Genomic DNA, 12,819 nt, shown 5'->3' with positions numbered 1-12,819 from the left:
ACCTAGGATTTCAAAACATGTCAAATCTGCAAAGAAATCTGTGAGCCAATGAATTTTCTGCTTTCCTTGAGAAAAAGGAAAGGGTCATCCTAGTTTAGGCCCAGGCTCGTAGGACACGGATATCCATCCTTTTAAGGATGGATGCGCTTTTTTTTAAGGATGCCCTTTTAAGTGCAGCCCGTTCCACACTCTTTGCATCTCTCTCTGTGTTAGTTGATCATTCCGTACTGAAGGTACCATCCGGAGAGCTGCTTGTCTTGCCATGGACCGACTGGAATGGCAAGAAAAATAATGCTGAGAGGTGATGGGAGATGGCTCCAGAAGCTTGCAGCATCTTTCCCGTGTTTCATCCTTATAAACTGGACAAAGTGCTCATGTCTGACCGGTTTTTATCTTGCAAAATGGGAGCTGAGCTGCTGTTTCTTATCTAAGGCAAATTAATCTGACCTCTCACGGGCTGCTCGTGCTGCAGAGGGCTCAAGGATTGAGTTCCCCAATGTGTGGGGGCAAAACCGAGCCAAGGGGAAGATCCTGGATTCCCAACATGCTGGTGGAGAAGGTGACAGCAGCGCTTTGTCCCCAGTGACGGCAACCCCGGTGGCTGCAGCGTGCTCGGAATGACACTTGTATTTGGTCTCGGGCTGCTGGTGCAGGAAGTGCCGAGGGCTGGATTGAAGCCTCGTGCCGGAGCCGCGCTCCGGCAAATCCAATGGTTTTGATCCGCTTGCTCACGTTGGGTCTTTCTCTTTTCCCCGCAGCTTTTCCGACGCGTGGCAGCCGCCCTGCCCGGCATGGAGAGCACACAAGACAAAAGCAGAGAAGACAGTATCCTTCCCGTGCCGCGCGTCGGGGCGCCGACGAGCAGGGCTAAGAGCGCGCAGGAGGCGGCCTCCCGCCTCTCCTCTCTAGTCAGACAAGCCCAAATTGCATCATATTTTGGTCATATTCCAGCTCCCCGGAAGATTAATTAGCAGCTGTTTTTATTAATGAGAGGCTGGTGGCTGAAGGCACTGCCCGATGGGCTGCGGTTTCTCCAGCGCTCGTCCGCAAGGGGAGGGTGATGAGGGCGCCTCGAGTTCGGCTCCCTGCAGGCTGCAGGTGGCAGGGATTGACTGTGGTCGTATCCCGAGCGGCTGCGTCGGGATTAACGGGGGGATTCTCCGTAGGCTCCTTTGCAGAACCCTCTGGTTTCAGGGCTCGTGATGGAGCTGGCGAGGCTGATGGCCAGCAGCTCCCAAGCGAATACAGAGCGGAGGCGGCGAATTCTTGGTCTTTTTGTGTTGATTTTCCTGCTGACTTCTGCAAAGAGCAACTTCGGCCTCCAAAAGAGACCAACTGGAATTCCCAGGCGCGCGCTGGGCCCAGTAAGGGAAACGTGAGGAGCCTCCGGGCATTGGTGTCTTTGGATCAGCAGGCAGAGCTCCTGTGAAGGGACATGTAAACAGGACAAGCATGGAGTGTCCCAGGAGAATCTGCCACCAAGGCTTGGCAGGGGCTGTTTAATTACACAGAGCCCTTGGGTGACCTTGTGTCACATCGCGTCGTGACCCTCTTGGCAAGGGGGCACATCAGGGAGGCAGCGATGAGCTTGGCCCATTGCAGAGCTCGAGGGTTGTTTCTGCTTCCAGGCAGCAGGTGGGACCCCCTTCTGGGTGCCCACCAGCCAGAGGTGCTGCTGGGCAGTGCTGGCAGCAAAGCCCAATCCAGCGTTGGTTTGGACCTGCATTTCCAGGCCGTTCCTGCTTCCCTTTGCAAAGCCCCTCGGTTTACACCCATCAGTACCAGCTCTAGCGCCCGTTCCAGACCAAGCAGATAAACAGGAGGTCGGTGAGGAGCAGCAGGCGCCGCTCAGAGAGGTGCCAGGGCCTTTGGGAACACCTCAGTCTGGTTCTTAGGTACGTAGCGAAAACCCAATGCCAGGAAACAGGCTGCCAGGAAAGCTCCCTGGCCTCTCGTTTGGAGCCGGTCCCCTCGAGAGCGCGAAGCAGCGTTGGTTTCCAGGGAAAATGCAGGTGCTGAGCGGTGCGAAGCGTTCCTAAAAACAGGGATGGTTTCAGAGGGAGCGTTTTCCAGCTCGGCCGGTGGGAACACGGAGCCCGGTGCCCGTTTGCCTTAACCTCTCCCTTCCAGTGATCGACATAAAGCTGGAAAAGCCTCAAGAGCAGCCTGTCAGTGAAGGAGGCTGCTCCTGCTAATACCACGTGGCTTCTACCTTCTCCAGAACATCACGGCTTTCCCTCCCTCTACTCTCCATTGACTGCAGTGTGAATATTGGCTTGAACCTTCCCCTTCCAGTAATAACGTATCGCAGTTCATCATCGCTGGCTGTCTCGTGGAGATGATCTATTAGCTTCACAAGCACACACACACACAAAGGAAAATGTCAGTGTCTTCATTATTTATAAGAAAAAAAAAAAGCCAAAATATTCCAGCATATTCTAGGTATAACTTTAAAAAGATAGGTACAATTTCTTAATATTTGTTCCTTTTTTAATATGTTATGATATTGCACTTTGAAATGATGGGAACTGAGCAAGTTTGGGATCGGACTTAGCTGAGGTGTCTGTGCGGAATCCTGCTTGCATCCGTCGCTTCCCGAACAGCCTGGAAAAGCGGCTGGGAATGCAAGCAGAGGGAGGCACGTGCCAAGGGTTAACACTACCCGTACGATAATAAAACAAACAAAATTCAAACCCAGGCTCTTAATCTTTGGAGCAGAGAGAGTCTGGCCGGTTTTCAGCCCCCCCGTGGTTTTAGGACCCAGCGTCAGCGCGGGGGGTCCGGTCCCGCACGCGGCTCCGCGTTCGGGAAGGTGCCAGAGGCAGCCGGGAGCGCAGGGAGGGCCGCGGAGCCGCTGGACGCGCTTAGCCGGGAACACGGAGGCACGTTCTGGGTGCACGAGGAGTTTTAACAGCGTTTTTTTTTCTTTTTTTCCTTTTACATAGACCACCAATAAACTCCATTCCGAGCGATCGGAACGTGACGTTTCGGTGGCTCCAAGCGTTTCGCTGCTTTTTAAGGGAGAAAACTTTTCCATGAATTCGGGAGCCAGCCTAAGTTGATGGAGGCTCTGAAATTTGGCAAAAAAGATGACGGAATGGTTCAAAAAACCTAATAGAAACGCGATGGTGACAGGCCAGGCCCGGCCTGGCTGGAGGGGCAGGGACAGGAGGAATTTGGCTTTTCCATAGCATGGCCGTAGGTGGACTGGGAGAAGGGGTGTTTAATCATACGGGAATCTAGATGAAAGAGCTTAGATGGAAAGGAAGGGATTTAATAGGATGGAAACCAGTTTAAGATTACAGATTTATGCCTTTATTTTTTAGCATTTTTTTTACATTCAGTCTTCCGAGTTGGTCTAGTTATTTTTTTTCCCCACTAGATCTGTACAGTTTGGTTAAACACCTAGCAGTTTAGTTTCCTATTTACCTGGGCTTTCCGCTAACCCCTTTTTTTTTTCCGTGATATTTATTTCTCCGCTCCGTTTTTTTTTTTTTTACTCTTTGCAGCAATCCTGTTTTTCCCCCCCGTTTCTTTTTCGCGGAGGAACCTGTCTAGGGCTTTGCCGGCGTCGCGAGTAGCTCCCGGGCAGCGCCGGCGCGAGGCCCCGCTCGAAGTGCACCCGCTTTCACCCTCCTAGTCGTTGTGAAGTCGCTGTGTAAGTTCATCCACACCCCTGTAAACACCTCGTGCGCCGGGCGCCCGCGGCAGCCGCGGGGATGAGTTTTGGGAAGAGCCCGTCCGGCAAATCCGCAGGCTCCTCCTTGGGGCTCCCCTGCGCCTCCGAGCAGGGAGGGAGAAGGGAATCGTCCCCATTCCCAGCGTTTTCGCCAGGCAGCGGGCACCAACCGCGGGGGTTTCTGCCTTCTTGGCGGCAGCAGCTCCGTGCAAGGATAACTCGGAGGCAGGGGGAGACGTAAAGTGCTTTTATAACGCAACATTAAAGGCGAGTTTCCTTTTTTTTTGTTCTTTTTTTTGGTTTTTTTTTTTGGACGTGGCATGTCTTGAAATAAACATCGATGATATGTGACGGAGGAGGGCTCGTTATTTAAAGGAAACTCGTGGCGGGGGGGAAGGAAACCTGGCTGCTTTTCCCGCGTTGTGCGGAGCTGTGCGGAAAAATGCTCCGTCCGGCTGCTGTTTCCTTGGATTTTCTTTTTCTCAGACACTCTCCAGGGCTGGGGCAGCTCTGGGCTGGTTTCTCTCTAGCAGAAGTGCCGAAAAGGAGGCCGCGAATTCAGCGTGGGCAGGAGCCAGGGCCACTTGGCCCTTGGTCTGGCCCTGATGTCCCCGGAGGGTCCCCAGGGCTTTGCCAGCTGCCTGGAGGCTCCTCAGGGTCAGCGCTTCCTTTTCCTCGTGTCCCTGGAACCTCTGTCCCGTAATCCGGAAGGACGGTGAGGAAAACGAAGGAAAACCTTTGGTGCTGGAACTGACTTGGTTCCTGGCTCCAGGTCTCGTCTCCAGCACGGGAAGGGGACGCGCTCGCTCCTCTCCAGCCTCCTCCTGGCTTGGCTTTGGAGGCTGCAGGAGGCTTTTTCTAAGGAGGCTTTGGGGGGAATTTCGGCCCTTTTTAAGCTCTTCCCGATTGCACCAGGGCCGGAGCACGGACCCACCTACCCTTTTCCCAAGCAGACGGAACCACAGAGGCATCCGGGGCCTTCAGCATCCCTCCCTCCCCGCCGCAACAGCAAAGGGCAGCGGTTGGAAACGGGGCAGCCGCCGGACCCGAGCACTTCCCACCGGTGGAACACGGAGACAGAGCGGGCCGCGGGCCGGGAAGCCTTTATTAGCCTTTATTAGCCATCCTGTATTTATTAGCCATCCCGTAACCGCTTGTTTTTCCCCTTTTTCTCTCCGCCAAAGCCAGCGTGGTTCATGTGAAGGGGGCGTCAGCAGCGGCGATGCGAGGAGGAGGATGAGGAAGGCCGGAGGAGGAGGAGGAGGGTGAGGACGGTGCCGGGGGGCAGCGCCCGCCGCATTTCCCTACTTGCTGCCCCCAGGGGGGTTAGTTTAAAGGAGCCAAACGGCCTAAATCCCGGTGCATCCCGGGGTTTGATGGGATTGGGGGTGGAGAGAGGGTTTTGGGGTGTCCCGAGGGTGCACGCGGCTCCCTAGAACCAGCAGGGCATCCACATGAAGGAGCCGAGCGCGGCGCCGGTGGCCGCTCCGGCCAGGAGCCCCAGGGCCATCTGGTCTCCGGAGACGCGGTAGGGATCCTCGCGCACCAGCACGCGGGTGCTGCCCGGAGCTGCGGGACCAAACGCGGCCGCTGCCGGAGACGCACCGGCTCCCGGGAACCGCCTCGGGAGCAGGGATTGGGGAGCCGTCCCTGTGGGAGGCAGCTCCTCTCCTCCTTCCTAGGGAGGCCCTGTGAGTGTCCTCCACCCAACCCGTCCTCTACCCAACCCAACCTCCACCCAACCCATCCTTCACTCAACCTATCCTCCATCCAGCCCAACCTTCATCCAGCCCAACCTTCATCCAACCCATCCTTCATCCAACCCAACCTTCACCCAACCCAACCTTCACCCAACCCAACCTTCACCCAACCCATCCTTCATCCAACCCAACCTTCACCCAACCCAACCTTCACCCAACCCAACCTTCACCCAACCCAACCTTCACCCAACCCAACCTTCATCCAACCCAACCTCCATCCAACCCATCCTTCGTCCAGCCCAACCTCCACCCAACCCATCTTTCAACCAAACCATCTTTCATCCAACCCAACCTTCACCCAACCCATCCTTCACCCAACCCATCCTCCACGCAACCTCCATCCAAATTGTCCTTCACCCAACCCATCCTTTATCCAACCCAACCTTCACCCAACCCAACCTTCATCCAACCCATCCTTCATCCAACCCAACCTCCACCCAACCCATCCTTCTCCCAACCCAATCTCCACCCAACTCATCATTCATCCAACCTGTCCTCCACCCAACCCATCCTCCACCCACCCCTTCATTCACCCAACCCATCCTTCAACCCATCCTTTGTCCAACCCAACCTCCACCCAACCCAACCTCCACCCGACCTAAAATCTGCCCAACACGTCCTTCACCCAACCCATCCTTCGACCCATCTTTTGTCCAACCCAACCTCCACTCAACCCAACCTCCATCCAACCCAACCTCCACCCGACCTAACATCTGCCCAACACGTCCTTCACCCAACCCATCCTTCGACCCATCTTTTGTCCAACCCAACTTCCACTCAACCCAACCTCAACCCAACCCAACCTCCACCCGACCTAACACCTGCCCAACACGTCCCTCACCCAACCCATCCTTCGACCCATCCTTCGTCCGACCCATCCTTCGTCCAACCCAACCTCCTCCAATGCAACCTGTTTCCAGGGGCACTGAGCGTGCCAGGTCTCAGCCCGCCGGCTGCGCGACCCGGGGACAACCCGGGCGTTGGCCCCCTCGGGACGGGAGCCGGGCGCCCACCTCCGTAGGGGCTGCCGTAGTAGCCCGAGCTGACGTAGGCGGCCTGGTGGGAGTCGAGCGGCACCGTCTGGTAGTAGTCGTCATCATAGGGGTCGTAGACGTGCACCTGGGGGACACGCGTGACCCTCCTGCCTGCGTCCCCCCACACGGACTGTCCCCTGCCCGGCGGGGGGACATGGGGACACGATGGTGCTGAGGGACGGGGGGGATTTGGGGGCTCCCGATCTGGGGTGCCTTTAGCTCTGCCCTTGTCACCCTAACGCTGCCTCTGTCACCGTAACTCTGCCCTTGTCACCTTAACTCTGCCCTTGTCACCGTAACTCTGTCCTTGTCACCTTAACTCTTCCCCTGTCATCCTAATTCTGCCCTTGTCACCCTAACTCTGCCCCTGTCACCCTAACGCTGCTCTTGTCACCTTAACTCTGCCCCTGTCACCGTAACTCTGCCCTTGTCACCTTAACTCTTCCCCTGTCATCCTAACTCTGCCCCTGTCACCCTAACACTGCTCTTGTCACCTTAACTCTGCCCCTGTCACCTTAACTCCGCCCTTGTCACCCTAACTGTCCCCATCATCTTAGCTCTGCCCTTGTCACCCTAACACTGCCCCTGTCCCCAGTGTCCCTGCCCTGTGTCCCCAGTGGCTCCGTCCCCTCCCTTCCCTGTCCCGCCAGCCCCGGCAGTGCCGGGAGCAGCTCGGGGGCCGCTGCCAGCCCCGCGGTGTCACCGTCACCACCGCGCGGGGTCCTCACCGGGGTGGCTCTGGCCTCCAGCACGGCCTCCTTCCAGGCGCTGCGGGACAAGCAGAGGGGCCGTGAGGCGGCGCCCGCACCGCCAATCCCCCCGGATTGGGAAAAAACAGGTAAAGTGGGGGGGTAAACGGGTAAATAACCGCCCTGGGGGCGCTTACACAGCGTCGTCCTCGCTCTCGGCGCACAGCGTGGTGCTGGAGCCGTCGCGCAGCGCCAGCGCCAACAGGCAGTCGCGGCTCTTCCCCTCGGGCGGCTGCGGCGCTGCAAGGCCCCGCGCGTGGGCCCGGGCGTCCGGGACTTCCCCCCCCCACCCCAACCCGGCAGCATCCGAAGGCTCCGGTTGGGACCCCCACCCCGGTCTCACCTCGGCACTGGCGCCCGGCGCGCACGTGGCGGCAGCCGTGGCGCACGTGGACGCGGCCCTCCATGTCGCGCTGCCGCTCGTCGTGGTAGTAGGCCAAGGTGCCGTCCAGGTAGAGCACGAACCAGTTCCGCTTCCAGCGGCGCAGGATGGAGCCTGCGGGCGCCGCCGTGAGGCCCCCGCTTCGTCCGTGCCCCCCGTCCCAACCCCGCGGTGTCCCCGCGCTTACTCTGCCGCCAGAGCCAGCCGCTCTTCACCAGCGCCATGGGCTCCTCTGCGGGTTAATGGGGGCTCGAGCGCCGCGGGGATTTGGTGCCCGCGAAGGGCCCGGCTCCGGGCCGCTAATCCCGCTGGGATTTAGGGATTACGGCCTGGCGGAGGCGCGCGGAGCAGCCTGGGAGGTGCGTGGTGCCTGCGGGGGGGACACGGTGCCCGGCGAGGTGGCAGCGCCCTGGGGACCTGGCACAAGCAGCCCAGGGCCCGTCTCCAAGCCCTGGAGCACTGGGATCCACGGGCCCTGGGAACCTGTGCCCTCCGGGCACCCACATCCCTGGTACCCACATCCCCCTGGTATCTGCATCTCCGCAACCGCATCCTCGGCAACGGCTTCCGCCTGGTGCCCGCGTCTCCCTGGTACCCAATTCCCCTGGTATCTGCATCTCCCTGGTACCCAATTCCCCCTGATACCCACATCCCCCTGGTACTCACATCCTTGGTACCTGCATCCCCCTGGTACTCACATCCCTGGTACCCGCATCCCCCTGGTACCTGCATCCCCCTGGTACCTGCATCGCTGGTACTCACATCCCTGGTACCTGCATCCCCCAGGTACCCGCATCCCCCTGGTACCTGCATCCCTGGTACCCACATCCCCCAGGTACCTGTATCCCCCTGGTACCAGCATCCCCCTGGTACTCACATCCCTGGTACCCGCATCCCCCAGGTACCCGCATCCCCCTGGTACCTGCATCCCTGGCACCCCCATCTCCCGCAGCCCCTATGCCCCCCGCCTGCTCCCTACAGCTGCTGCTGCCCCCCACTGCCCCGTGCCCGCAGTCCCTGTGCCCCTCGCTACCCGCTGTGCCCGGTACCCTCCCCCCGGTGCCTCCGTGCCCGGTACCAGCCGCCCCGGCCCGCCCCCTCCCGAGCATCCTCCTTACCGGGAGGACGCGGCGATGCCGGGACCCACTGCGGGCGGCGCTGCGCTCCCGCCCGGCCCCGCTGCGCCCCGCTCGGCTCCGCTCGGGCTCGCTCAGCTCGGCACAACTCGGCTCGGCCCCTCTCGGCTGCGTTCGGCCGCGCTCGGCTCCGCTCGGGGTCGCTCAGCTCGGCACAACTCGGCTCGGCCCCTCTCGGCTGCGTTCGGCCGCGCTCGGCTCCGCTCGGGCTCGCTCAGCTCGGCACAACTCGGCTCGGCCCCTCTCGGCTGCGTTCGGCCGCGCTCGGCTCCGCTCGGGCTCGCTCAACTCGGCACAACTCGGCTCCGCCCCGCTCGGCTTCGTTCGGCTGCTCTCGGCTCCACTCGGTCTCTCTCGGCTCCGCTCGGCTCCACTCGGTCTCTGTCGTCTTCACTCGTCTTCATTCGGCTCTACTCACTCGGTTCCACTCGGTCCCACTCGGCTCCGTCCCTCTCGGCCCCACTCGGCTCGGTCCTCTCGGCTGCACTCGTCCGCGCTCGGCCCAGCCCGGCGTGCGCCGGCCCGCCGGGAGACGTAGTCCCTCCGCCGCGCTCTGCCCCGGAGGCCGCCGCTGTCATGAGCTGACCGGCCTCAGAGAGCCTCCCCTGCAGGCCTGCGGCCGCCATTGCTCCCTCGGGGACCCCCCCACGCCGGGGAGCGCCCTGGAACCGCCGCAGGGGGAGGGGGGCTTCTCCAGGGCCTGGGGGGGCACCGTGCGCAGCCGCGGCCTCAAGCACGCGCGGGGACTACAACTCCCAGCAGCCCCCGGGGGAACCACAACTCCCGGCGTCCCTTGTGCCCGCCGCAACCGCCCCTTCGCGCGAGGCCGCCGGGGGCACTACACCTCCCATCAGCCCTTGCGACGGCACTACGCCTCCCAGCGTGCCTCGCGGGGCGGCGGGCCGCGCGCCCGCCCCCCTGCCGGCGGGAAACTACAACCCCCGTCGTGCCCCGCGCGGCGCGGCCGCGGGCGAGCCGGGGCGGCGGCGCGCGGGGCCTGCCGGGAGCGGTAGTCCGCGGCGCGGCTCTAACGGTCCCGCTGGTGGTACCGCCCGCAACCCCCCTCCGCCCCCCCCGCCAAAGCCGGCCTGCCCCCTCCCCCACGCGCTGTGGCTGCGGGAAGAGACGGGAGCGGGAGGAGGAGGAGCGGGAGCAGCGGGAGCAGCGGGAGCAGCGGGAGCGCCGCCGACACCGGCAGCGGCACCGGCAGCGGGGCCGCCGCTCGAGCAGCCGCAGGTGACGGGCGACCCCCGCGCGGCGCGGGGAGGGGGGGGGCGCGCGAGGCGGCCCCGGGGGGTGACAGGGACGCGGGGGGCTGGGGAGGGGGAAGGGGCTCCGAGGGAATGAGGCGCGGGGGGGGTGTGCGGGGATGGGGTCGGGATGCAGGTGATGGGGCTATAGGGATGGGTTATAGGGACGCTATAGGGATGGGTTATAGGACGCTATAGGGATGGAGGGGATGGGGGCTATAGGGATGGAGGGGATGGCAGGGCTATCAGGATGAGTTATAGGGACGCTGTAGGGATGCAGCTTATGGGGGGGCTATAGGGATGGGTTATAGAGGGCCCTGGGGGTGGAGGATATAGGAGGGCTATAGGGATGGAGGTGATGGGGGGCTATAGAGATGGATTATAGGGGAGGTATGGGGATAGAGGTTATGGGAGGTTATAGGGATGCAGGTTATAAGGGGCTATAGGGATGGGTTATAGGGGCCATAGGGATAGAGGTGGTGGGGGCTATAGGGATGGAGGTGATGGGGGGCTATAGGGATTGAGGTAATGGGGCTATAGGGATGCAGGTGATGGAGAGCTATAGGGGTGCAGGTTATAGGGGGACTACAGGGATGCAGGTTATAGGGGGCTATAGGGGAGAGATGGGGGGCTATAGGGATGCAGGTGATGGGGGGCTATAGGATGCAGGTTATAGGGGTGTTATAGGGATGCAGGTGATGGGGGCTATAGGGATACAGGTGATGGGGGGCTATAGGGTGTAGATGGGGGGTGAGAGGTGCCCCCAGGACGGGCAGGGGGACATGGGGAGCAGGGAACGGGGCAGGGGGCAGCGCCCGCGTTCGGGGGACGTCGCGGGGGTTTCGGCCGCTCATGGGGGACCAACGCGGACGGATGCAGGAGCGACGGCGCCTTTAGGAAGGGCACGAGAGAAGCCCTTTCCATGCGGGATTTACAGGGAGCGCTTGCCGGGGACAGGAGAGCAAGGGCACGGTGGCAGCCGAAGGGACAACCAAGGAGGTGACGGGCAGGGGGTGCGCGGGGACAAGCGGCGCTTGTCCGGGCGGGAAGCGACGAGGACGCGTGGGCACCGCGGGCACGAAGGGACAGCCAAGGTGGAGCCCCAAGGAGCTTGTTGGGACCACGGAACCCGCGAGGGAGGTCACCAGAGCAGCTCCGAGCGAAGCCTCCCCTTTCCTGGAAGGAAAACGGGAGTTTTTTGGCTCGAGACTACAGGTTCCCGCTTGGTTTTTGCAGCCTCGAGGCTGGCGCGCGTTGGGGCGCCAGGGGGATTCTCCAAGCTGGGGCGACGCTCCGGTCTCGCGGAGCATCCGCGGAAAACCCGGAGCGGGGAATAAACGCGAGTCCTCGGGCAACTCCGCGGTCGCCAGAGGCCTCGCTCTGCTGCTCCCCTTTGTGCTGGAATCCGGGGTTTAAAACGCTGCGGATTTGGTGCCATTGGGGATGTGGTATCCGGAGCGGGAAAACAGGGAGCATTGGGGAATTTAAGACCGCGCTCAGCCCCTGCTCTGCAGAACAGCTCGGGCGTTGTGTCCGTTTCCACCAAAAGGTATCTCTGCCCTTTATTTCTTTAATATTTACTTGAAGATTCTGTTGTTGCCGTCGTGGTTTTCCGGGCTTTAAACCCGTCGTCGTCGCGCCGGGGCTCGAGAACCCCGGGGAGCCGCTTGGATCCTTGGCCGAAAACACGGAGGACTTGGAAAAGCCGCCTGGAAATAGCGAAATGAAACCAATATCCCCCAGCCCGAGGGGGGTTTGCGCCGTGCAGGGGGTTCCTGCTGCTTTTCTTGCTCCAATTCGTGCTGAGCAGCTCCAGGTTGTTCCTCGCATCCCGGATTCCCTCGGAACGAATCCGCTCGGTGCCGAGCGCTCTCGGATGCAGCAAAAGGAGCCGGTCGAGGGGGATGTTTCCCCTCTCCCCTGCACAAAGGCATCTTGTAGTGAGAACCCCCGGGTGATTCTGTTTATGTTTTAATCAAAATACGGTTTAAAGTGCGGCCGCGTGTTTCTTCTCGCTGTTAAACAGGGGCTGGAGGAAGCGCGGCCTTTTTCCTTATATTTCCCTTCTTCTAAGGAATGGGAAAGCTGGAAACATCCTTAGGGAAGCGTTTGGCTGGCCTCTGATTGCAGCACTGTGAAGTGCTTGTTGATTGGGACTCAAATGAGGAGAGATGTTGAGTGATGTAAAGAAAAAGGAAATTAGCGCTGCCAGATCCGATGCTTTTCCCTTTTTTTTTGGTGCTTTCTGATTGTGGGTTTGAATTTTAACCGTTTCGTGGATTTTCCTGACCTTTATTCTTGAGTACGTGTTAAACCCCCCCTATATTGTGCATATTTATTCTTGCTGGCTACGTGTAGCCGTTGGATATCAGTTTGCATGGTATTTTTTAGCCAAAATATGTATTAAATCTGGTTACTCCAGTGTTTATTCTGGAAGCTGCAAATATCAACGTAGATAGTTGCACGTTTTGACCTTTCTTTAAGGTAAAATCTAGCGTTTTTTTAGAACACCTCTCTGCTAAGTGATGTGGTTAGAGTGGCTCCTCATTGGAATTATCCTACGCTAAATATTCCAAATGTTGGTGTTCAGAGGGATCTGCCCCTCTGCTGCTTGTTTACTTCTTTCTTAATTAAAATTCCTGCCTGCTATTAGAGAGGCACTTTTTGCAGTGCTAGATATGGGATTTTTCCCCTTTGGGGGAAAAACAAACCAAAGGGATGGGGATCAAAAGGGTCGATCGCTATGAAGATCCCCTGGAATTTTTTCCGTAATAGGAAACGCTGCTTGGAGTGAGGAGCTGGGTCGATTCACCACTCTTGAGTTCAAAC

General features: G+C 59.9%; 3 protein-coding genes across 5 annotated transcripts in view; 2 read left to right on the top strand and 1 right to left on the bottom strand.

Annotated features, from left to right (window-relative positions):
- Nucleotides 1-2,687, top strand: part of RAB6A (RAB6A, member RAS oncogene family) — a 35,961-nt gene extending 33,274 nt beyond the window's left edge. For both annotated transcript variants that reach the window (XM_088535016.1, XM_088535017.1), the window contains exons 7-8: nucleotides 759-825; nucleotides 2,131-2,687. In XM_088535016.1, the coding sequence (XP_088391142.1) occupies nucleotides 759-825; nucleotides 2,131-2,195 (132 nt within the window). In that variant the 3' untranslated portion in view covers nucleotides 2,196-2,687. The remainder of the gene's footprint in view (nucleotides 1-758; nucleotides 826-2,130) is intronic.
- Nucleotides 2,688-5,051: 2,364 nt separating this feature from the next.
- Nucleotides 5,052-7,832, bottom strand: PLEKHB1 (pleckstrin homology domain containing B1). Its single transcript, XM_088535023.1, has 6 exons — nucleotides 7,792-7,832; nucleotides 7,566-7,718; nucleotides 7,360-7,462; nucleotides 7,202-7,241; nucleotides 6,453-6,558; nucleotides 5,052-5,248 (listed from the first exon to the last, which is right to left on the bottom strand). The coding sequence occupies exons 1-6, from the start codon at nucleotides 7,826-7,828 to the stop codon at nucleotides 5,112-5,114; spliced, it is 576 nt and encodes a 191-aa protein (XP_088391149.1). The 5' UTR covers nucleotides 7,829-7,832; the 3' UTR covers nucleotides 5,052-5,111.
- A 2,071-nt stretch (nucleotides 7,833-9,903) lies between these two features.
- The window catches only part of FAM168A (family with sequence similarity 168 member A), a 122,295-nt gene continuing 119,379 nt past the window's right edge, over nucleotides 9,904-12,819 (top strand). The window contains exon 1 of one of the 2 annotated variants that reach the window (XM_088535009.1): nucleotides 9,904-9,976. The gene's annotated coding sequence lies outside the window, so the exon portion shown is untranslated. The remainder of the gene's footprint in view (nucleotides 9,977-12,819) is intronic. The other variant, XM_088535010.1, reaches the window with a different exon arrangement.

Source organism: Tinamus guttatus, unplaced genomic scaffold (genome assembly GCF_059628265.1).
Source record: "Tinamus guttatus ecotype Peru unplaced genomic scaffold, ASM5962826v1 Tinamus_guttatus_pri_ptg000602l, whole genome shotgun sequence".
Taxonomy (NCBI): domain Eukaryota; kingdom Metazoa; phylum Chordata; class Aves; order Tinamiformes; family Tinamidae; genus Tinamus; species Tinamus guttatus.
Note: the sequence above shows the minus strand (reverse complement) of the source record. Positions and strands in the feature narration are given on the sequence as shown.

Bases quoted from the DNA above. Each gene is read 5' to 3' on its own strand.
- PLEKHB1 (XM_088535023.1), bottom strand. From the start codon at position 7,828: ATGGCGCTGGTGAAGAGCGGCTGGCTCTGGCGGCAGA. The intron at 7,719-7,791 runs GTAAGCGCGGGG...CGGCGCCCGCAG, and splicing joins CGGCTGGCTCTGGCGGCAGA to GCTCCATCCTGCGCCGCTGG. The intron at 6,559-7,201 runs GTGAGGACCCCG...CGTGTCCCCCAG, and splicing joins TGGAGGCCAGAGCCACCCCG to GTGCACGTCTACGACCCCTA.